Source organism: Papio anubis, chromosome 12 (genome assembly GCF_008728515.1).
Source record: "Papio anubis isolate 15944 chromosome 12, Panubis1.0, whole genome shotgun sequence".
Classification (NCBI taxonomy): Eukaryota; Metazoa; Chordata; class Mammalia; order Primates; family Cercopithecidae; genus Papio; species Papio anubis.
Window position 1 is genome coordinate 91,111,566 of NC_044987.1, and position 25,852 is coordinate 91,137,417.

Consider the following 25,852-nt stretch of genomic DNA (forward strand, 5'->3'; position numbering starts at 1 on the left):
AAACCAACCTAAAGAGATACTTTATATCTGAATAAAAAAGAAAAAAATAACCACGGAAATATAAAGGCAATAAGTATATTTTTCTGACAAACTAATAGTAACTAAAACTGGTCCTTATTGCAGTTCTAGTTGTATGTCTACCTGTTAACATGTTTGCCATGTAGTACCTTTATTAGTGTACGATAAATACATATGGTTTCAGGGTGTTGGAATATAGTATGTATATTACTGAGTCCCTTGAATTGACATAAGTTTGGAAATGGTTTTAGCTAGTTTGGAAGCAAGAAACATGTTCCCATTTTTATTTTTTTCAGAGCTTTTCAGATGATGTTTTGACTCATGATTTTACAACATGATCAATGATCATTTTGTGTGAAATATTAATATTTAGTTACAGAGAAATAGTAAGGTATTTAAGATAGACTGTTGAAATATACAAGACAGTTAATAGATTTAGGATGCAAACATGTATGGATACTAGTGTTACCTGAAAATAAATATATAATGAAAATAAATACATAATTGAAGATGCCTGTTATAATTTTTCATTTAGAAACAGAACTACTAAGTGTTTGTAATATACTCTGTAATTTACAAATACTTGATTGGATAAATGTTTGATGTATTTGCTTAAACTGATTTTAGAGCAACTAATATCCCTTTAGCACATAAGCTATCATAATGAAAAACAGAAGAAAAACTGCCACTACTTGATATGTTTCTAAAGGAAAAACTCATTTTTTCATCGTTTATTAAATTGCAAAACTTGTCAGTATTGTACTTTAGAAATCATTTGATGTAAAAGATCATGCTTTCTTTTGCTTTGAGTATCTCAAGAAATTCTTATATGTGGCTTTAATATAAAAGGACTCTAAAGGAAGTGCAAAAATATGTATGTTTTATTTAACTTAGATCTATAAAGCTTAGAGAAAAACCCTGCATAACAATTACAAAATCACTTCCCTCCCCTATTTCATTTTGGAGCATTAATTTTGCAAATGCCAAAAGGAACATTCCCATTGCATACCTGCAGACCCTGGATGAAATGATGGCAAACTTCTGGGTTTCTACTTGACCAGAGTGGCTCTTCTGGCTACAGTGAAAATGTGAGACAGGATTTAGCTGATTCAGTGTATGAAGTCGTTGGCTCTTCTCTATTTTGAGGATCTTTCAGATCTCCTTGTAAAAAAAAAAAAAAAAAAAAAATTAGCTCAAGGGTAAGTTAGGTGGTGGGGGGAAATCCCCCACATATAAAAGCAAATTAGTTTTTAAAGAATAGAAAATGATCTGTATGAGAAATTACTTCTGAATTACCAGATTTAAGTGGAAATTAAACTTAGCTCCTGTTAACATTTCTATAGAAACATGCATTTTGATTAAGCCAAACAACCAAAAAAAAGACCCTAAGAGCGACATAGTCATTTATCTATATACTCACAAATGTTTTTCTTTTTTCTGATCATCGGTATTTTTTTCTTGCGTTATTTGCATCATTTTCTTTAACTTTATTTCCCATTATTCATAGAGAAGCTCTCTACCTAAGGCTGAATTGAATTACTGCTTAGTTCCCTCTGTGAAGTCACTTCAGCAAAGAGTTACTCTTTGGAGTTAGGTCCTCATCTCTAATCTGTATCCCTCAGCTGAAGCGCTTGGTCTTTGGCTGCCCCATCACCACCCTAAGGCACGTAGAAAGAGGGCTCTTGCTTTGCCCAGTCTGTTCACCGAGCTCCTTTTCAAATTGGTGAGGAGGGAGGTTTGTGGAAGGGGGAACTAGATGTATCAAACGACTCTGTGAAGCCAGTGTAATTTGTAAATTTGCCATAAACTTTTAAGTGAGAGTTGGAGTGAGGGTTTTGAGGTTAGCATGCTTTCAGAAATCAAAAGGAAAACGGGAGTTTTCATTTCAGAGGGTTCTGCTACTTAAGATTTTTTTTTCTAAATTTTACCAAAGCTATTAATTAGCAATTAATCAACATAATTAAAAGATATTAAAGTATTCATGACATTATTGTTATGTTACGTACTTAAACTTGAATATATAAATAGGCAAAACACATACAACAGCATTTATCAAATAATACTACTTAGTATCACCTGTGTGTTCATTTAAATTTGAAGCAAGTGAAATATACACTACCTAGGAGAGTGCACCTCTTATCTGTCCATGAAAAGCGACAAAAATCACTGCTGTAATTGATACTTTTCATTCATTATGAAAAGCTTTTATACACTCGGTAGAGAGAAAGCCTCATTTCATTTTCCCAAACCAAAAAGATACTACCTAAATGCCTTTGTATAAAAGCTAATACAACATGACAAAAATAATATCATAGTCCTCAATATACATTGAACTGGTGAAAGAAGTTAAGAACAATTTGGCAAAGATAAAACATAAAATTAATTTTCATGTTATTTTCTTTGTATTCACATTCATACCAGGTAGACTTTGTCAAATACCTATAGTAAAGAAGAACTTGTTCATGCATGCAGAACAAAATAAAATAAGATTAAAAGCTCCAGGAAATCAGCCTGCTTCAAAAAACCATTAAAGTGTGCCTATCCCTCAAGCTTTACAAATGTGTTAATTGTCTTGTTTCAGTCATGTAAATATGTTTCAGCATAAAGTAACCAAGATTTCCTGTTATAGAAGCAGCCCTATCTGGGGGTGTGGGGGTAGGGAGGGACGAAAGAGGACTAAATAACACACTGTAATGAAACCTGCCTTTGGGCAGCACATGCTTCGGTTCTGAATGCCCAGAAATACTTCGCAGACACTCTAGGCTGCCTAGCAATGGGGATTTTCTAATTCTGGCTAGCTTGACAAAGTAAATACAACTATTGAACATAAGGCAGCTCCTAATAAAAAACAACAATTCCCCCTTGTAAACACCTACATTTGGCCCCATTAAAAATTCTTTCTTCATACCGAGGAACTAGCAGACCCTTAAATGTGGGGGTCTCAAAGTAACTAGAGAGTAGTTGGGAGATTTAATGCTGCCAGGATGTTTTATATTGCCATTTCCACCGAGCACTTCATACCCCATCTCCGGGCTTTGTAGAGTAATGTTCTACATACACTGTGGGGCATTATGCAAGCAAACACATTGGCTATTATGCTGTGAGGACTCATTTGTGTACAGCCAAAAGGAAATCAACACGTTCATGTATGTGTTAGACACAAATATATATGATTGCCACATTTCCAAGAGGAGTGTTCATCGAAAGCTGCCAAATGTGAAAGTTATTAATATTTAGGGGACTGACATTAACATGGTAATTTAGCAATCTGGTGAATTGTCTGATTTCAAAATTCCCTGATTCCTGACTTTTCACATCTTAGAATTTATCTATTCCATAATCTGTGTATCAGTCAGACCTCTGCCAATCCTTAAATTGGATAGTGGATCTGCTACAGTTTTTAAAATCTCTAGGATTTAGGGATCAACCTCGAGTGTGCACACACATTTATCTGCTAACAGTTACTAAGTAGGAGCTTTCAGATTATAGTAAGAAGCAAACATTAGTTTGAATTCTAGTGGACAAACACAAAGATATTGTTACTTTTTGCCACTTCTAGAGTAGTTTCCATATGATATACTTTTAGAGAAAAATGAGGATAAAAAGGAATTCTCATATAATTGGTAGTTTGAATATATTTCCGAAATACTTTTTCAAACTTAACATTCAGATCTAAAAACATCATATGTTCCTAAAACATCTTAGTATTCTGAAGCCACCTGAGGGGTAGTACCCAAAATACTGCGCCTTCAATGTCTCCTCACTTATCTCAGGTAGGAGAGGGACTTCCTGGACAAGGCGGGCTTGAAGAACCTATTAAAATACTAGTCTCTCCAAAAAAAGACCCCAGTTCTCTTCCAGTTACGGCAATATCAGCAGCAGGCACTAGATCTCAAGCATCTCTCAACTTGGCCCTGCTAAAGCTTCATTCAAATTCTACACACTCTGGAGCTTATATGCTCCTGCCTGTATTGTGTGTTCCAGAGCCACACAAGCCTTGGGTTAAGCAGCAGTTGGAGACCAGCAAAAAGGTTGCCAGTGAGAAACCCAGCTACACAATGAAGGAAAGATGAGTAGAAGGGAGTCACTTGGGGAGATATCAAGTAACTGATTTAGGCAATGTAGCACAATCAGAGGATCACAGGAATAGTGACCATGTGTGACTTATCCATCCCATTCCTTTATCCCAGACATACTGCTGCTGGGGGAGAGGGGGCTGGTCAGGGAGAAGGCATCTTTCACAGTGTTTTTACTATCCAAGTACAGTTTAACACATCAAGCTGTGTTATTCAACTGTTACCTAAATGACTTCTTTTTTCAGTTCTGCTCATGTTGGAGCATTGATGGGAATAAAATTTACCAAAAAAAAAATAGGAGAAACTAAAAGTAAAAGATACTGCTTTCAGTTTGCATAGAAAGTAAAACCAGGCCAAGCATAGTGGCTCACACCTGTAATCTCAACACTTTGGGAGGCCAAGGCAGGAGGATTACTTGAGCCCAGGAGTTTGAGACCAGCCTGGGCAACACAGTAAGACCCCCATCTCTACAAAAAATAAGTGTGTTAGCACATGCCTGTAGTCTCAGGACTCAGGAGATTGAGGCAGGACAAAGTGAGACCCTGTCAAAAAAAAAAAGAAGAAGAAAGGGAAGGGAGGGAGGGAAGGAGGGAGACCATTTTAAGCTTTCCAGGAATAATCTAGTTTGTTCTTTGTCAATGCATAAAATAAGGGAGGAGAATAACATAACTCCCGCACATCTTAAATGTCTGAAACAAAGGAACATTGGGATTGAAAGATGGTGGTATATTTATTGCTATGTATCCAAAAGATTCCAAGTCACATTTTCAAAGAATTAAACTCAGCAAACCATCCCCACAAACAGTAGAAACTGCTAAAGTTTCTCTTTCATGGACATTTCACACAAGGCTCAACTCCTTGTGTGAAATCCTTGTGCCTACCTGGAATCTTCTATTGGGCCAGCACGATATTAAGAACCACCACTCCCCACAGAAGGAGGGTGAGGGTGAGGTGGGAGTCACTTAGTAGCTAGAATGTTTCTTCAGAATCAGAAGAAAGCAGGATCTAATAGCCAGTATATACCACCTTTGGGGAAATTCTGTCTCTTCTAGAAAGTGCATCTTTGCAGCAATTTTTTTTCTATTATTGCAAATGTCCATGCATGACTTTGTAAGGATATGGGTAAGATGGCCCTGGTATTCATAGAATACCACTTCACATCACTTCCTTGCTACCCCTTGCCCTTAAGAATTAAATCCAAGTCACTTACTACACTTTAGAAACTCTACAAGACCTGACGACTGCAAACCACCCCAAACGTCTCATAGCCACACCCCTAATCGTTGACTGTTCCAGAAAAGCTGACTTTTTCTCTGCCTTTCGAGTATGCCAAACTTATTCCCACCTCAGGGTTTTTCCATTTTATTCCTTTTCCCTGTGACTTCTTTCTCTGGGTCTTACGAATCCCTTCTCAAAATTTAGGTCTTAGCTCAAATATACTCTCCAGAAAGGCCTTCACCTACTGAAGTCATACTCCCAGCCAACGTCCTATCACCATGTTTTGTTTCCTTAAAAGCACCTCTCACCATCTGAATTATTTTTTCTTCTTTTTTTTTTTTCTTTTTTTTTTTTTTTAGACTAAGTCTTGCTCTGTCACCCATGCTGGTATACAGTGGCAGGATCTCAGCTCACTGCAACCTCCACCTCCCGGGTTCAAGCGATTCTCCAATTCTCATGCCTCAGTCTCCTGAGTAGCGGAGATTACAGGCATGCACCATGACGCCCGGATAGTTTTTGCATTTTTGGTAGAGACGGTGTTTCACCACATTGGCCAGTTTGGTCTCAAACTCCTGGCCTTAGGCCTGCCTCGACCTCCCAAAGTGCTGGAATTACAGGCGTGAGCCACCGCGCCCGGCCTAAATTATCTTCTTTTTTTTTGTTTGCCCTCCTATGTGTTGTCAATCTCTCCTCGAGTCATCTAAGCATCTATGCATTGTCCCTCCTAATCTTCGGAGTTCCCTGAAAGCAGGTGTCTTGCCTGTCTTGTTCACACTATTTTGCCTCTAGTGCTTAGAGAAGTTCTGGCACACAGAGTATAAACTGAAGCCAGACTGCCCAAGTTCAAATTCCACTGGAATACTCTGAAGTTGCAACCTCACTTCTGCCCTTTTCCCATTGTTTCAGACATGAACACATGGTCCACAACTAACAGCAAGGGAGGTTTGAAAATGAAGTTTTTATTCAGAATTGTTTTATATTTAAGGGTTCTGCTACTAAAGTAAAATGGGAGAGTAGATATTGGGGAAAAAATATTATCAATCTCTGCCATAGTTCACTTACTCATGCCCTCTCCAGGCATGAGTGAGGAATCCTACTGTCTAGAAACTGCAAAAATCATCTGCATGGGCAATCAAGGACGTTAGCCCAGTTTGTAGCACCCAGTTCTCTCTGGAAGAAACTCCTTTGTCCATCATCCTGCGTATCCCTCTAGGAAGTTTTTCCTTGTCCATTATCAGCCCTGGCTACAGAAAGTCACCATTGGAGAGTATGCCCTTTGGGAGCTCCACAGTTTTCACGGCCCAGTTATTGATAGGTCAGGTTTGGGGGCCTAGGATTACTGTAGAGCCTGAATAATTATAGGCATTTGACCAGGCTTGTGGTTTCTTTGGCAATACAGTTTCCTCAGGACTTAGAAGATTTGCAGTCTGTTTGCTTCCCTTTGGTTCCACATGCAAGTAATCACAGCCAAAGAGTTTGTCTTATATAGTTCTAGGATTCAGTTGTAAGAAACAGATACCACCTAGTTATTTTATGCAGAGGGAAAGTTTATAGAAGAAAATTGGGAACCAGTGAAATGATTGGAAGGGCTGAAGGATATTGCCATCAAACTGGCCACCAGGAAATCCACCGCCTGTACCATAGTCAGGCACAGGTACCAAGGTAAAGAATTGGGAGACCGCCACTGGAGCTATTAATTGAAGGCACACACTTGTGGGTCTGAACCTTTGGGGTTAGTAAATCCCACTGCCACCACTACAACTTCTTCTTGACCCCCATGAAGCAAGCAACTGGACACACAAACAGTGGTTTGGCCTCAACATCCACAACTGTCTCTCAACTCCCACAACTGTCTCTCAACTCCCATGAAGCTGTTGACTAGTCAGTAGAATCCCAAAACACAAAAATAAATGGTCTCCACAACAATGCTTGCCAATTACAGTAAAGCAGCAGTGAGATAGCACTTGTTTCTGTTCCACCGGTTTTTGTGTTTTTTTTTGAGACAGAGTCTCGCTCTGTCACCCAGGCTGGAGTGCAGTGACTGGATCTCAGCTCACTGCAAGCTCTGCTTCCCGGGTTTATGCCATTCTCCTGCCTCAGCCTCCCGAGTAGATGGGACTACAGGTGTCCGCCACCTCGCCCAGCTAGTTTTTTGTATTTTTTTAGTAGAGACGGGGTTTCACTGTGTTAGCCAGGATGGTCTTGATCTCCTGACCTTGCGATCTGCCCGTCTCGGCCTCGCAAAGTGCTGGGATTACAAGCTTGAGCCACCACGCCCGGCCTCCACTTTTTTAATCTAGTGCAAATGCATCTAATTGGATAAACCTAATGCACACCTTCCTAACCCCTGATGTGTAGGAAGACATACCAGCAGACAAGATACTTCCTGATGGATGCTGAGCACCCATTCCGCTTGTTCATCATGACTGTTACATTGTAAGACTTCAGTCTTAGGCGGAGCATGGTGGCTCACACCTGTAATCCCAGCTGCTCAGGAGGCTGAGGCAAGAGGATTGCTGAGCCCAGGAATTCAAGGCCAGCCTGGGCAACATGGCAAAACCCTATCTTTACAAAAAGTACAAAAATTAGCCAGACATGGTAGCTTGTGCCTGTAGTCCCAGCTACTCGGAGACTTTGACAGGATAGCTTGAGCCGAGGAAGTTGAGGCTGCAGTGAGCCATGATTGTGCCACTGCACTCCAGCATGGGCAACAAAGTGAGACTCTGTCTCAAAATAAATTTTTTTTAAAGACTGACATTCTGACCTCTCTACCCTTATCTCACTCTTTCGTCTTCGTCTTACCAGTAGCTGCCATGAAGCCATCTAAAATAATAGACTTGAGTGGGAAGGCAATGCCCTTAATCTTTTTTCTCTGAGGTGGCTCCCATTTTCTGACCAGCCACTTAACAAAGGTATTTAACGAAGGCTTAGGGGCACAGACGTCTGCAAAGGCTGTCTGCCTTGGAGTGCAGGTGTAGAAACAGTTGGGTATTTTCAACCCTGTGGGGCCCCAATTGCCAAATTGTTAGTCAGTTTAGCTTGTGGGCTGCAAGTAGTCCCTTCCATCTATTCTTGCAGATTCTATAACTGTAGCCTGAGTTCATCTGTCTTTTTTAAATGAATTTGCTTAAAGTGGCAAGAAGCTACCAACACACCAATGTTCTGAATTTCTCCAATGTTCCACGTAGAGCCACTGATTAGGAGGGAGGAAATTTGCCCTGCAAGCATAACAAGTCTCACCAACTTTCTACTTTGCAATACTTGACCTCACTGCCCATCCAGCCACTAAGCCAACACACATTTAGGTAAGTGGTAGAACTTCAGTGCTTCTCTTGTCAGGTACCAAATTCTATATAAACAGAATATAGATTAGGCTGTTATTGCAGAGATCCAAAAACACAGTGGCTTAAGTAATGTAGAAATTCATGTATCTCTCACATAAAGCCCAGTTAGATGACCCAGTACTCTTCTGGTGGCCAGATGGTATCAAGAGAGCCTAGACCCATTCTATCTTTTTGCTATGCCCTCCTCAGCAAATAGCTTCCATGTTGTCCAGGATGGCTGTGTTAGCACCCACCCTGAAGTCCACATTTCAGCAAGCGGCAAGAGGGAAGTTAGAGTCATCCCTAACATTCAAAGAGCCTAGAGCAAGAATGCAAATAAAGGACCACATAATTATTATATGCCTAAATACTTTAAGTTATTAAGCCAACAAACTATTAAATATGTTCTTTCTTCCTTCCTTCACACATATACCTCCCTGAAAGGCCAAGTTTAAACTTAGGATCAGGGTTCCACTCCAGAACACGGAAACACAAGGAGAATTGGCCTACAGCATGCCTCCTTTCTCTTCCCACCACTGCCCCCTTACCACACACAAGGGCACATTTACACATGTTTGTGGATGCCCAGCTTGCACATCCAAACTCTACCCCCCACAAATAGCCATCTCTTGGCTACTCCTTGGGCCCCATGTTATACACATAGACAACACAGTCGACCGTTGGGGAATGAACCTGGGGGAGAGACCTGTGCAGGCTTTGTAGTCATTTGGACAGGGAACTCTGAAGTTATGAGTACCCAGAGCATGTTCTATAAAGAAGGGCAGGCTGGACATGGTAACTGATGCCTGTAATCCCAGCACTTTGGGAGGCCAAGGCAGGCAGATTGCTTGATCCCAGGAGTTCGAGACCAGCCTCGACAACATAGTGTGACCCCATCTCAACAAAAAAGCTTAAAGGCCGGGCGTGGTGGTTCGTGCCTGTAATCCCAGCACTCTGGGAGGCTGAGGCAGGCGGATCATGAGGTCAGGAGTTGGAGACCAGCCTGGCCAACATGGCAAAATCCCATCTCTGCTAAAAATACAAAACTTAGCTGGGCATGGTAGCATGTGCCTGTAGTCCCAGCTACTCGGGAGGCTGAGGCAAGAGAATCGCTTGAACCTGGGAGGTGGAGGTTGCAGTGAGCTGAGACTGCACCATTGCACTCCAGCCTGGACGACAGAGTGAGACTCCATCTCAAAAAAATAAATAAATAAAAATTTTAAAAAAAATCAGCTGGACTTGGTGGCATGCATCTGCAGTCCCAGCTAGTTGGGAGGGAGAAGGCAGGTGGGTGGCTTTAGCCTGAGAGGGGAAGGCTGCAGTGAGCTGTGATTGTGCCAGTGTACATCAGCCTGGGCAAAAGAGTGAGACCCTATCTCACAAAAAAAAGGGGGTACGGAATCTAGAAGCACATCTCCTTTTGCCCTGTAATTCCTCACCCCATAGGATGGGGCATGACCAAAGAAGGTGTGGATCAGGACCTAGGGCAGGGGCTCTCTTGCCAAGATCTAATAGCAATTTTAAGGGAAAGGATAAGTAGATGTTGCCTCCCCTTTAAGGAACTCACCCTAAAGTTAACCATAGCACTTCTGCTCAAGATGAAGTGACTATAACAGTCACTCAGCCTCTCTATTGGCAAGGGAAGCTGGAAACTGTGACCTCTGTTCTGGGAGGCTGTGTGCCTCACTAATATTTAGAAATTCTTGTACTTTCTGAAAAGGAGAATAGATATTGGGAGTAAACTGGCAATCTTTGCCACAGACACATGCCTTTTCACAAATCACACTTTTGTTTAGACAGGTGAGTTCTTCTCAGTCTGCTTTCAGAGAGGTGAATTTGGAGGCAAGACAATACTGTCAGTTATAATTGACGGTCAAAATAATTGCACACCTGAGCATTTTTCAATGGACAGCCAATGTGCAGTGTTCCAGTGCTGAAATTTTGTCTAATTTTCAGATCAATCAGGAAGAACCCAATGAATATTTTTCCACCTAAAGGATATAGTATGATTATGACATTCACTAAAATTCAATTAAGATTAATCATTTTAATCTTAAACCCTGGGCATGAATTGGGCCTTAAACAAAAACTTAAACCTAAAACCTAATCATGTGTAGCAGAATTTGCTCCAGAAATATTCAGCTGCTACCAAATGTACACTTGCCAATCCAAAAAGAGCAAATATTTGGTTCTGGCATTGTTTCCACTGGCCTATTCATATATGACAATAATGCAAAATTCAGCAGATGCATCCTCCACATTGCAAATTCTAACCAGATGTAGAATAATTACAATGTAATATTACTTTATAATAATATAATAATATAATTATATTTTATAATTATGGAGTAATACAAATACAACAATATAAAATACAATGATTATATAATAGCATATAACATTGATTTTTTTTTTTTGCAAGTTGAAACAACACTCTGAAATCTTGTGAAGATACCATAGCAATACTATGATGGTGAACATAATCTGTCTCCTCCCCTCCATCCTCCTCTTTGTGACCCTGAAAGGAAATCTGTCTTTCCACAAAGGAAGGAGAAATTCTCTGTTTATCCATAGAGCAGGGGAGACTGTGAACACATTGCTTTTATTCCCACTCTCTGGACTAGTGGGGTCATGAGGTATGCATTTGTTGGTCAGACACCACGAATGGGACCCCCAGCAATCAGCTATAGTTCACATACTGAGTGAATGCTTCTGGATGGAGATCATTTGGTTGTGGCCCTTCTGGAAATTGACATGCCACTAGTTGTCTCCCAATATCCGTTTACTCCTCCTTCTATAGTAATAGATTTGTTAAACATTTTTACACACTTTTAGACATTTCCCAGCCTCCCTTGCAGCTAGATGTGGCCATGTCTTTGTTCTGGGCACGAGTGGAAGTGATGTGTCCAACTTTCAGGTCTTGCCTTCTTGGCCCCTTTCTTCTCACAAACTAAGAGCTAGGAAGAGCATCAGCCTTGCAGCCAGAAGTGGAACCCCTTGTTGAGAATAACAGACCAGTCCTTCCCACTCTGAATTGCTTACTTCTGGACTGTAAAGTGGGAAAGAAATAAACTACCTTTTATAAGCCATTTTTAGAAGAGGGTAGGAGTAGGAGTGTCTCTGTATTATAACTACTTAGCCTGTACTCTTAATTCATTCCCTAGTACTTGGAGCAGTTCAGAATACAGACTGTGGCAGACATGAGTATATCATCCTGCAGTGAGAGCATCACAGCTGAAAGCCTGCAGTGGAATAGGATGGCGTGCCTTTTGAGCATTTGTTTCCTCCCCATTATATAAAGGGGGGATATGCTTTTAAAACTCGAGTGGGAAAGCTTCATCTTCTGACATTTCCTTTATTAGTTACTTTGCCAGCAGTGAAGACATGTGCAAAATGCAGGTTTTAAAAATAAATAAAAATAAAATGGACCCCAAATTGCCTCCTTAATACAGCCATACACTGGCCCAGAAGCCAGGCATCCTACATGCCCCATTTTCACTCCTGCCTTACAAAGTATGAGGGAAATTATTTAGACTTTTAAAATCTCAGAAGCAGGGACTGCAATTGCACTTTCCTTTATATGTCTGTAAGGAGCCACAGTAGAGAGTAGTTATACTAAATACTCAGATTCCAGGCAGACTGAGACCTGGTGGCTAAGTCTGATATGCTGTTGCTATTGTTTATATATGTTCATTATATTTGTAGATTCGTTTCCTTGACCTAATAAACTCACTTGTTTTTATCTGGTACCATATGTATTTTTATGAACCATCTCAGATCCTTTTTTGGAGCAAGAAAAGTTATAAATAAATTAGTGTAGAACGTGATAGTTCACAAAACACTTACACATCTCATTTTATTCTGACAAGAGTCTTATGAGGGAAGAATCATTCCCCCATGATAGATGAGCACACTGAGGCTTAACCAGCTGAACTGACTCTGCTAAGGTCAAATGGAGAGTGAATGACAGAGGTAGGTATCTAACTGTCACTCTCTGCTTCTGAGTCCAGTGCCCGCAAGTCCTGGCCACCTCTGTTAAGGGACCAATGTAGAACCTGTGTGTTCTAAGGTATTTATAAGTTGCTGGTTTTTGTTTTTGTTGTTTGTTTGTTTGTTTTTTAAGATAGTTACTAAGGTTTTCAGGGGTTTTTTTGTAGAGACGAGGTCTCACTGTATTTTATTGCCCAGGCTGGTCTTGAACTCCCAGGCTCCCACTTCGGCCTCCCAGAATGCAGGGATTACAGGTGTCAACTACCCCGTGCTTGGCAAGTTTTCATTTAAATTGGCAATGTTTTAAAGAAAAATGAAAAAATCTATTAGGAATATTCTGAGATATTAATGCTTATTTCTGTGATCCTGAGTAATACAAATTGTGACTTTTCAGGAAACGTCAGGAATGTTTAAAAGGTTTAAAATAAATCTTTAGTCATCTGCTAAGGGTTAAAGTGTACTACATCAATTGTTTTCAGAAAACAAACAGTGCCTAATGGTTTGGTCTTGGCAAAATGTGAAAAATATAAACTGATTAAACTTATTTTAATGAGTATTTACCTGCAATTTGTCTCAAATCCAGGTGTAATCTAGATTCATTATCTTGCCCCTTCTGTCTGGGAACTGTGAGTGCTGAGCACAGGCCTGGCAGGCTGGGAAAAAAGGAATTAGAAAGGAAACTGTTGAGCCAGGAATTCCAATCCTATGTGTCTATAGGATCAGTTTAGCCTCTGACTCAGAAGGAACAAAATATAGACAGTGGCTAAGCCCAGCAAAGAGACAGAGAGGCAAGTAGAGGGGAAAGAATCTCAAAGTCCAGCTCTCCTCGGTACCTCTTGGAGCCTCAGAGCAAATCACTTCTGCTGCTACTGCCTTATTATGACCCTGGGCTTCCCATGGGCCTAAGGGTGCCTTTTGGCAGGAGTCTCCATAATCGGCCAGAGTATTTTGCTAGCCTCACTGTTTCCCTCCTTGCAGCATTGATCCAGTGGGATTACAGCAAATCACCCCGGCCTGTGCAGGAACCATGGAAGTTGTCACACCTTTCCCAGATCCGTTTGCCTACACAGAAATCATTGTTTTAGACAAGGCATTAATGGAAAAAGTGGGCAGGCAGGCAGCCAGCCAGCCAGCCAGCTATCCATCTCCTGCATCACACAGTCTCTTCCTCCCAGAATCTGAGAAAAGAAAATCAAGTGGAAAAATTTCAGCTCAAGAAGTAAGATATGGTTTTGATTTTGGCCCTTGCTTCAGAATCCCAGGTATAAAATGAGAAATATGAATACCTTGATTTGGTTTTCAAGCTTGAGAATAATACGATTTTTTTGTAGTCTGATTTTTATTTAAACCATTACTCAGTGAAACCTCAATGTCTAAAAGTTTATATACCCCATAGCCCTGCAGTTTTAAGTCTAAAGGAGGTCACCATGCTATGCAGAGTATCTTGCAGCATATTTTTTCAGAAGACAGATCTGGGATACAGCAGCATCTGAACATTTACATGTCAAGTGTGTAAATGCTTTGGAAGCCTCAAAGGAAAAATCCCTGACACACCTGGCAAGCCTGGAACCTGATCTCTCGTTCTTCCTCGCTGTTTCACATCGCACTGACATGGCGCACAGGGGGAGGCTCAGAAAGAAAGAAAACAAAACCCACTGCTTGAGAAGTTAGATTGTGTAGTAAGCTCATTCAAGTAATAATCAACAAAAGCAGGCAAAATCACACATAGATTCACATATTTCCAAGAGCCATTCTTGGGCTTTTTCAAATGGCATGAATCTACAACTAGCTTTACAATGTAGCATTTGGTTAAAAGCAGTTAATCATATTACCCCTAAATTTTTATGCTCAGAAGTCTCACACGAATGATATTTGACTTTACTTCAAAGCCATTCAACCTGAAAGATTTCCAAGCATGTCACATGTCACATTTAGCTACTTTTGCTCTGAAGGGCTTTCAGCCAACTGGCTCACATTCATTGCCTAAAAAAGCAGAGGCAGAAAAATGCTTAGCCAGTCCACAAGCAAATAGGTCGGCTCCTGAAATAAATTGTATTATGCTTGTTCTAAACAAACCACACAAGTTTTCTCATTTAGATTATCAGAGCAGTAGGACCCGTTAACTAAATGCATCATGTAATCGTAAAGATATATTGGTTCTCCTGTTAAGCAAATCTCCATTCTTCATGTCAGAATCCAGTTTATTACTTCAGACCCAGCTCAGATGCCAACCCCATAAAGCTTTTTCATGTTTTCCTTCCCCAACTGTGACTTCTGGTTTGTCTCTGCCTTTTTTGTATACATAACTTGGAGTGTTCAGTGTGAGGGTTACCTGTGTGTTTGCCTTATTCATGTTACTGGATTGTAAGGAAATGAGTGTGGAAGGTACTTTATTGACCTAACCTTTCAGAATGCCTTACTTCAAGTGGATTCTAAATGTTTGTTGGCTCCAGTTGATTTACCAAACAGCCTAATCACTATCTAACATAATTTGTCAGGTCCCAACCAAAAGTATATACATACACGTTTCTTTATGGTAATTTTCTTTTTCAGATAACCTTCAGATTATGCATGTATCCTGGTCATTTTTCTTTTGCTCATTAGCAATAACTACAACATCTTAAATATTAAAACTCAGACATGTAATTAAAGGTCTCTTTCCCTCCTGCTTCCTCACATGGACACTGATAGAATTAACCCTACACAGACATTTGTAACCCCAAACTTTAGAACCACACTTGCCTTTTGGATTCCTGGGCCTTTTTTGTTTTGTTTTGTTTTTTCTGAGACAGAGTCTTGCTCTGTCGCCAGACTGGAGTGCTGTGGCGCGATCTTGGTTCACTGCATCCTCCAACTCCCTGGTTCAAGCGATTTTCCTGCCTCAGCCTCCCTGGTAGCTGGGATTACAGGCACGCACCACCACACCCAGGTAATATTTGTATTTTTAGTAGAGACAGGATTTCACCATGTTGGCCAGGATGGTCTCCATCTCCTGACCTCATGATCTGTCTGCCTCGGCTTCTCCAAAGTTCTGGGATTACCAGATGTGAGCCACTGTGCCTGGCTGATTCCTGAGCCTCTCCTGCCTTTGTTTCTGCCTGAAATCTTTCCTGGAACAAACTAGAGCATAAAGAAATGAAAGAATTGCTTAAAACAAAGAAACAAATATGTCTTTATTTGTGCTTTTTTATCATTCAAGAAATAGACATTTAGTTACTTAATAAGTGACAGGCTGGGTCCCATGGATACTAAGGAATAGTTCTGTATGGATATTATTGTATGACTGTTGCAGCTTTTCTTGACCCCCTTGACCTTTCTGACATGTTTGTTGGTCATGCATTTGTATAATAGTATCTTTTATCCTAGATATATTTGTATTAAAAATAAGTACAGGCAGGTTGAAATCAAGGAAGAATATTTTTTCATAAATTATTTTTAGTTTTAAAATATTTTGATCATATGCACACAGCTTGTGTTTACATGACAATAAAAAGCCTTTGTTCAAGAAGGAAACTAACTGGAGCATATGCTTGTGGACCACAATATTTTGACCAAAAAAATATGGTTCTCCCCTTTTTCATCTGTTCCCCCCCACCCCCCATATTGAAGGGAGTTTTCCAAATGAAGGGTTTCAGCTAGGTTGTCTCCAGGTCAGTTCTCCTCTAGAAGGCTCTGTGTAGTCATCAGTGGGGAGCCCTATGCTGCCTTATCTTTAGCTTCCCACACACTTTGTGTCTCACACAACAGATATGTTCCTTTAAGTTTGGATTTTTATGAAATAAATTTTGCAAGCTGGGAGCACTGAGAGTTAAATGAATTTGATATTCTTTTGAAAACAGAAAAGTGTTCTTTTGAAATATGGATGTTTCTCCGTAATTACAGTAACTTCTGTTGTGGTCAGTTGCTGTGGTAAGTTTAAATCAGCCTGTATCTGCAGAAAAACAGTTGGGATGGGCGGGGGTTGGGAGGGTGTTCAAAGCAACGCTGTACTTTTGAAAACATGACCCAGCATTATGCATAGAAACAAACTTACCAAGACCCGTAATAGATGCTACGGCTGACTTACCTGAACATATAAAAAAATTGGCCCTTTGGTTGGTATCATTTTTTTATGTTGTCAATATTTCTGTGAAAATTTTAAGTTCCTAGAGAAAGTATAACCTTGAAAAAGAATCGTCAGGTCAGCTAATCGACAAAGACAAACAAGTATTCATGGGAATCTATAATTGCTGAAAAGCTACATTTGACCTTAAAAATTGCATGTTGGAGCCCTGGCAAAACAAAACAAAGCCAAAAAGAAAAAAGACACCTGCCGTTATTTATGCGGTATTTCCAACGATGCTGTTATTTATGTGTTTACATGTGTTCACTTCTACCTCATGAGAAAAGATCTTAATACATTTTGGTTTGGACACTGAAAATGTTCCACTAAGGTTCCTGTACAGTTTCTGTAATGGCTGTAATTTGTAAAATCCAGTAGGAACAGGAGGTGATTATACTGGAATTCAGTCTGAAGAATTGTTTTAGCAGGAATTTTATATGCAAGACTAAATGCTAATCAACAGAGCATAATATTGTATTCTGAAGTATGCTAGCCAAAGCAAAATTAATTTTTTTCTTCTCTTTTTCTTCTCCTGAAATCTTCTGCTATAGCGACTGCATTTGCCTCCAGACTTGTCAGACACAGTGAGCCGCTCAAGCAAACAGGATCTGGCAGAATCCACCAAGCGGCTGGGCCCAGGCTGTGGCATGATGGCCGGAGGCAAGAAGCACCTGGACTTCTAGGGATTCCTCTTTAGCCGTTGCATGCAGAATTCTATGACACTCTAATTATGATTGCTAATAGCTTATGTAAATATTTTTCTTAACAATTTGACCCTCCACTCCTTGAAAAACACAGGATTGTAAAATGGAGCCACCATTTCTCATTTTTTAACTTTTTACAGAAGTAACACAGCAGAAATACTTTTCAATTTTTCCTTCATGCTATAGAGAAAATAATTTTATTTTTAAATAAACACCAAAAAATGTCAAAAATCTCAAGATGCCTGACAGTGGTCATTCGTGTCCATGTACTAAGGCATTTAGTGTCATGGTAATGTGCATGTCACAGCAGGTAGCATACAAAACATGATGAAATTCAAGATTGTATATGAAAACATATTTTCTCTTTATTTCAGAAACAGTCACTTGCCACCAAAAATGCTAAGTTTTTTTAATGAAAATGTGTTTGCTAATATATAAAATAAATTTGCATTTATGTATCGGTTATTAAATTGATAAAGACAAAATAATATTTGGGGATTTAGACTCCATTAAAGATAATTAGTCTACCATAGTAGTTATTAAATATAAAGAACTTGAATGATAGGAAACATAGAAAAAAGAAGTGGATGGTCTTTAGTTTAGTAATCCTAAACAATTGAAGTCAGTACTATGAAATTATGTCAACAGGCATCATTCAGGATTGAAATTCAAACTGACAGCTACATTAATGCTAGGATACCAGGAGAAAAACATACTGAAGCTTGTTGAGAGATTTTACAGAACACAGGTCTGAGACAAAGTGAAAAAATGAAACTAACTCAGATTTTCATTGCATCACATAAACCTTTTGTTAATTATGAACATCGGTTGAGTGTGTAAATTTCTAACCATATAAATACGTCTTTGGGGGCGTATAGCATATTGAACCAGTTTTCATATAAAACACTAGGTGTTTTAATTTATAATTCCATATTCTCAAAGCTTTTGACAGATAACAGATAAAAAATGAAAGTTAAAAAGTAACTTGCATATTTAAGAGTCTTGATTTTTTTAAAAGGTGTTTAACATCCATTGGGAGAAACTGAATTTCCAAAATACATTTTCAAATGTATTCGAATATTTTGAAGCAGTTATAACTAGCATTTTTAAGCAGCTTGCTTTTAATATATCACAAATTATACTTTATTTGTTCTTGACAACATTGTAGAAAACAAAGACTAGGTTTTTAAAACTGTCTAACCAATATGATGAATGTCAGTCACTTAAAAAAACCCACTGTAGCATAAACACATACTGTATACAGCTTTTATTCAGAATTAGAATAATTGAATCAATGACAGTGATTTGCCAGGATGTCAAATCTCTCCATCATATCCTGTCACTACCAGTTTATTTTTTGTGATCAAAATCAAAAAGACAACTATTTTGTCACCCGCTATTTCATTAGTACTAAAAATCAGGTTTCTTATTCTATTTTTTTAGAATGTCTGGTTTATTTTTTTCATTTCTTTTAATTCTAAAGACACAAATTCTTCCCCATTTTCTTTTCAAAATAAAGTTTCAGAATTGATCTGTCAGTTAAAATTAAAGGGCTTTTATATTAAGCCAAGGTGCTTTTAAATTTTAAAGCAACTTCAGAAAATTGATTTAGTCCATAGATAATAATGTTGTGCGGATACTCCACAAAAGCTCTGCTATGTCCTTTGAAAGCATTATGAACATTCTGAATAAATTCAAATGAGTATTTTAGTCAGGTTATTATTTTAATAACTCTAACCTTTTTCTTACCATGTTGATTCATTTTATACAAACACACAATGGAACAATTACATAGCATATGACTCTCTGAAAAAGAGATGTGAGGTCATCAGATATGCAAATTGCTTGTCAAAATACTTAATAGGTCATTGATTTACTTCCCTGGCTACCATGTCTATAAAATTAACAGCCAATTACTAGTTAATATATGCTTTGCAAATAGATAAATACTATAAAAATTGAATATACATATTTGAACCCTTATTTTCAATATAAAAGAAACTTTTCAAACTCAGTAAAAGTGCATTTTGAATAATAAGAGTACCTCGGCTTCCAAAAATCATATCCAAGTGCTCTGTTTTTCTAATTCACTGGGCAGGCTTTGTAAAAATAAGCTACTGAAGAGGGGTATATATTTTTGTCTTCCTCTGATAAAAACCCACTCTGAAAATGTGTTTTCCTTTCTTCTGGAAACATTATTTGTTACTCATTATGTTTAATAACAATAGCATATTGTTACTCATTATGTTAATAACTTACTACATAAACATACCGCTCTTCAATAGTGCTACTGTAGGTATAGACACCATTTTGATACATTATGAAATATACACTCCATTAACAGGTTTTTTAAAATTATCAGCTTGACTCAAAGATATAAATACTTAAGAACAATGCCAAACATAGTATCTGAAATGATATCTTTTCAGTGTTTCTAGTATATGAATTTCAAAACACTATATGGTATTCATTTCTTACACTAGATTTGCCTTTCTTTAACATGAGGTAAGTATTTTGACTACTGCAGTTTGCTCAGGCGCTAGGGTTCTAAGACTTTTTGAATTTCCTTCTAGTAGCCACCAGACAATATCTACTTTTCTCTTCCATTTATTCCTTATGTCCATCTCCAGGATCTTTAAATACTAACAGTAGACAAAATAAAACTACTTTAGAAGGAAGCGACATTCTGCAATCAATTCCCTGTCCATCTTTTAATTTTAACAAATCAGACACACATAGGCATACAAAAGGAGAGTGGGGGGACCCCCCTATTCATTTGTTTAAGCCCATTATTAATGTCATTTCTAAGACAGTGTGTTACTGCTTTCCAAAGATAGTCACCATCAACATTATTGAAATAAGCAGTACTAACCCTAAGTACTTACACTTTGAACTTTAAAACTGAGCAGTTGAGTCATTCAGTACCAAGCCAAAACACAGAAAAACAAAAAAGCAGATGAGGTTTATTCTTGAGAAATGAAAAAGAGAAGAATATATATTTGGCCGTGGTGAGCCAAACATACAGAGAAGAAAAGGCTTTTTTTAATCTTACTAATATGAGAGGCCTAGAGTAAAAAGAAATAAGCAAAGGAATATAGACACAATCCTAAGATGACAAACATTCACAGAATAAAGCTGAATCTTAAAATAATACTGTGTAAGTGAATCTTAGGAAACCTAGTGACAATAGAAAGAAGGAAGAAATGTCAGTGAGCTGTATCAAGAAACCAGTTGTTTACCATTTAAGGGTTAGGAGGCATAGCTTTGGGGGGGAAATATTCTGGAAATTCATTGCAGTAAAATGCATTTTTTTACTTAGAGCAGTTTGAATGTTTATTACTTAAAACATTCAGCTCTTATTCTGTTCACTTGGTTTTCCCAAGTCCGTCAAGTTTGGAGAAAAATTTTAGGCTTTTAGTCCTGTGATTCTACTGAGATCTTCACAAATAATCTCCATCCTGGAAGATGGCATCAAAACATCCCTGCAGATACCCCATTGATAAATATATAAATATATGTATCATTAAATAAATAATAAAAATAAATTATTTCAACCATGAGTAAAAGTTGCCAACTCCCAGGCACTGCTACCACACAGTGCCTGGCATGCTGTCCCCAAGAGAGTGCCTGGAGCTCTGTTTGGAGGGACAATTCATGTCCCTAGGGTGTGGGCAGAAGGCAAGGCAGCCGTTCCCATCCTGCTGGATCAGAGGGCTTCTGCAGCTGAGCAGCCGCTTCTTCAGACTGTGCCACTTTGCCCTGGCAATCCTGACCCTCAGAACACACATATACGTGCCCAAGTGCATACATACCCTCCGCTCCCACATCACTCCTTTTCTCCCATTCCCACCTCTTGCACCTGGCGTGCCAAACCCAGGTCTCCAAAGTCTCTGCTCTCTACACAACAGAACCGTGGGCCAGAACTGGCTGCCTGACCCTGGTGGAAGTTACAGCCAGTGAGAAGGAAGAAGTAAGCCAGCCAACAGCTGTGGCATGCACTCCCACATAGCCCTTCTCTGACAGTTCCCTCAGCACACGGCCCTCGGGGAATGTAGGCTGCAAAATGTCAGGAGGTAGAAATGTCTGCACTGACAATTGTACCAACAGTGCATACGTGTGCACACTCCCCTGCAGAAATGTGCCGCTGTGCAGTGCAGGCTGACACTGAACAAAACTACATGCACACATTCAAAAACTGCAGTCAACTTAGGAAGGTGTCTCCAAATGTGCAGCGATTCTGGTGGCATAAAATTAGTAGTATATTTCATGCCAGAGCGATAAATCTCAATTATCTGTTCACAAGTAATTCCTTAACTAAAAAACAGTAGATATTGAACTAGAAGGTCATGTTTAAATCCTTCCATTAATTTCTATATTTCTGATCATTTGCTTTTGGGGATTTTTTTAAAGCAGAGTAGAATTCAGTGGAAGTGTGTCTTTGTCCCCAGAGGTTTCCGCATGTGCAAGCATTTTAATCTAGACTGCCAGAACCCCCAGGCTTTTTACTGAAGTTTGCAGGGGAAGACTTATCTGTATTGACTTATATGTTGCACAGAACAAATAAGTCTCAGACAGGCCTTTTTTACCCAACAAAGGCTTATTTTTTTCCATCCTTTGCTTGGGCTCAAGCACTCCTGCCCTGCGTGCCTCCACTTTAAACATGATCAGATCTGTGCTTCATTGCAAATAACAACTGACCAACAATGGGCCCTGCTTCATAGATTTGGGAATGTTTGGCTTAAGCTGCCAATGACTGAAGGCCTTTAATTCCCACCGGCCAGTCACAGTCTGCTTTGTTGTTGTCTGTTGATGTGTCTGTGCTCATTATTCCTTGACATGCAACATCCCCCCTCCACCCTCCAACCATCCACAACCGCACAGAAAGCAAGATTCAAATGGGAACAGCTGTAGTGGTTCAATGGGAAATGATGCCTCTTGTGCAAAGGGGAGGGAGACAGAAAAGGGAGAGGGCCTATTTGAAAAAGGCAACAGCTTTCAGAAAGTCTCCTTTAAGAAATCTACTTTTGAATATACTTCAGTGAAATCATTGTTGAAACAGGCTGACAATGGAAATCTGCCCAGATTGAAAATGCCAGTCCTAATTCAAAAAACAATTCCTAGCTAATAGCTTGTTGCATTTTTATATTATTTCTAGACTTTGAGCTTTTGAATTAAATGGCTAACTGGGAAATGTTACCATTTCGTATATATGTTGTGGGTATAAATGGGCACAGATCTACACCCAGCTATAAGTGGGATTTTTTCTAACACGTTTTTGATTTATGATATCTATAAGAATTATTTTTTAAAGATCATCAGGATGTAAAACAGAGTGTGTATGAAAGTAACCATTGGTTTAGAATGTTGATCTAACATGGAAATAAAATTTGTAACACCACACTATAAGGTTAAAAAGAAAATTGTATAATAAAGGAAATACAAAGGCTTTGGCATGGTTTTTTACAATCAACAATGGTTAATTTTGATATGTAGTTGTGAACAACTTCAAAACACTTAAGTTTAAAACTCTTGCAAGCACTTTTAATTGATTAGGAATGAATTCTAGATGCACAAAATGATTGGACCGTGAACAGTAATACAACTATATCTAAGAACAATTAACTTTTGCTGGCCAAAAAAGAAACGTATGATTGCATGAAAATGTGTATAAAACATCTATAGAGTATTCTTGTCAAATATAAATGAAATTAACTTTATTATAGAAATCATTCTGAGGATTTCTAGGGAAGACAAATACTTACATTTTGACATAAAACAAATTGGATTATATCGAAGACACACTCTACCTTTTAGCTATCAACTTTTTTTCTTCCTTGAATTTATATCTTACCCTTTTTTGCACATAAACTTCATCTGTTAACAACCTTTGGAAAACCAACAGATATTTCTGACATAAATCTAGTGCATGTTGTTCCAGGTTTAATTATATGCAAAGGAATGATACAAACTTGGAACATCAGTCCATAAACTATGAACAGATGGGTAGAAGTATTCGATATATCTTGATAAAACTCTTAAATTCATGGCAAAGCTTGTTGATCATGGTTTTCTTTTTTTAAAAAAACAACTTCATGACCAACACAGATCAAACATCCATCCAGTCTACATTGTTCTTTTTTTTCATTATAACATACAAATGCCCATTTACAAATAATACACCAAAATGAATAAAAGTTTGGATACCAAAATGAAGATTTGTTCCAACTGATATCGTGCCTTCTGTATACAAAGGTCCTTGTTTCAAGTCCATTCCTTCCCCAATGGTACAATACAGGACACAGTTGTAGAACTGAAGCGCCTCTAACAGCCATTTTTCTTTCTTTTCTGAAAGCTCAATTGTTGTGTCCCCATAGTCACTGACTGAATTAACACAATATTTCCTTTCCTTTTTTTTTTTTTTTTTTTTTTTACTGTAATCTTGGCCAGTATTGAGACATATCAGGTTCACTTCCGGGAACTTGAACTGGAACTGACACACCAGGGGAAATGAGTCCTAGAAGTGGATGAAAGAAATAGCCATGTAGATATTCCCTTAGAGAAACAGACATGGAATACAAATTTATGGGTTTACAAAAAAAACTAATACTTTCTAATATTTTTTACTGTATTAAAAAATACTTCCATTGTTACAAATAAAAGTAGCACCTTCAGAAACTAGACAACATGTTTATATATACCTGTTGGATCCCAAGTACCTGCCCGCCAATCCAAAAGAAAAGAAGAAAATCCTCCGTTTGTTTGCATGGTTGGAACTTTTACAATAAAGCTATCTCTGGAAAACCAATGTGTCACTTTTTATTTGCAGCGAAAGGTCTAGGGGAGATACGAGGGCAAGAAGCATTTCAACAAGCACGCACCTACAGCTCAGTGGGCCCCCTACTGAGCATGGTCTAATAATCTGTCCTCAGAAAACTTGCAGTCTCAGGCCTTGTCTTCGTACACAACTTTGGTGACCAAATTCAGGAAAAACAATTTCAGTTTTTGTATATGGTGTAAAGTTACTAATTAGCTTAACTGAATTTCCTTTTTCAATCCCCATCCCCCAGGGACAAGGACAGCAAAGAGTTAAACACAACCTCCCACAGGACCAGGAGATTCTGTTTGGGTAGACTTCTAGTGAAGAGAGATCACCTGGTAAAAGAAACTGTACAGGCCACCTCTGTACAGCCCGCAGAAAGCAGTGGCTCACCTGTTGAAGTGGTGCCCGAGGTGCCCATTGGCTGACTGTTCATGTGTGTCTGCATATGTGGGGGGGTGTAGGTATCATAACTCCGCCCATTCACCGAAGGGCTGGTGGGCAGCATGCAGGAGTATGAGGAGGTCTGGCTGGGGACTGGGGGCTGTGAGGAGAGAGGCAAACCTGTGGTTACTGAGGAACACATCACACAGCCACAGCCCCAGGCTCCCTCCTCCCGAGGAACTCTGGCAACAAGTCTGATCATTAAAGATGCCTTCACATGAAGTACTGGAATTCCATATGATAAATCTAAGATTGGGCCTCGAGCTAGTCCTTCCACTGGCCACAGCTAGAAGAAAGTTACCTATGTATGAAGCTTCTAAAGCACAGTAGGTTCTGACAACTGTCCAGCTCCATGGTTGCCACTATCCATAAATTAATGGGATTTTTGTCTCTAACCTCTGCTGGCATCTTTGAAGAACCTATAGCATGAGGACCTTCATCAAAACACATCCCCCCTCTCCCTGTAAATCTGGATTTATCTGGGAACGCTGTGACCCCCAAAGCCCACATCTCAAGCTTTGGGACAGAGAGCAGTGGGAGGAGCTCTCAGTAAAGTATGGTTCAGGGACCTTGGGAACTTTTCACAGCCAGACTCATGGGATTAAAGATTATTTGAAGAAGCAGATCTGTAATGACCCCAAGTTAAAGTGATCAGAAGTGTTAGAAAATATATCCCACCCCCATCCTGAGAATTAACCACGATTTCCTAATAGACCCAAACCCCAGATCGAGTTAGTAAATGTAACCCACCTCCATCCTGAGAATTAACCATGACTTCCTAACAGACCCAAAAGCCCAGACTGACTTATAACCAGAAAACTGTTGCTGCCCTCGAACTCTTCAGAATGGCAGCATTGAGGAGGTGAACCTTTCTCCTAACAAAACGCCTCACAAGCTCTCATGGTACTACACCATGGCAGCAAACTTGGGATGAATTAAAAGAAGCGTGTCGGAAACAAGCAAGTCAGATGATAGTACAGTATACTATCATTTTTCTTCTCTGCAAACTGGAGAAATGTTTAATTTCCAAGATCCATATTCTCAGAGAGGGAAGCATATCAGAGAAGGTCCAGAGGAAGACATCCACCATTTGTAAAATGATGATTTTGGTCAAGAGAATGAATAAATGGCTAGACAAACCGGCTCACCCACTCCAAAAT

General features: G+C 39.1%; 2 protein-coding genes across 21 annotated transcripts in view; one reads left to right on the forward strand and one right to left on the reverse strand.

Moving 5' to 3' along the window:
- The window catches only part of ELP4 (elongator acetyltransferase complex subunit 4), a 257,266-nt gene extending 239,377 nt beyond the window's left edge, over positions 1-17,889 (forward strand). Inside the window, exon 10 of one of the 2 annotated variants that reach the window (XM_009186370.4) lies at positions 17,279-17,889. In XM_009186370.4, coding sequence (XP_009184634.1) covers positions 17,279-17,410 — 132 coding nt within the window. In that variant the 3' untranslated portion in view covers positions 17,411-17,889. The remainder of the gene's footprint in view (positions 1-17,278) is intronic. The other variant, XM_003910081.4, reaches the window with a different exon arrangement.
- Positions 17,890-22,834: 4,945 nt separating this feature from the next.
- PAX6 (paired box 6) overlaps positions 22,835-25,852 on the reverse strand; it is a 29,261-nt gene continuing 26,243 nt past the window's right edge. For 11 of the 19 annotated variants that reach the window (XM_031653925.1, XM_031653919.1, XM_031653921.1 and 8 more), the window contains one exon: positions 22,835-23,945. In XM_031653925.1, the coding sequence (XP_031509785.1) occupies positions 23,538-23,945 (408 nt within the window). In that variant the 3' untranslated portion in view covers positions 22,835-23,537. Of the gene's footprint in view, positions 23,946-24,641; positions 24,793-25,852 lie in introns of all 19 variants that reach the window. The other 8 variants (XM_009186368.3, XM_009186366.2, XM_009186367.3 and 5 more) reach the window with 3 other exon arrangements.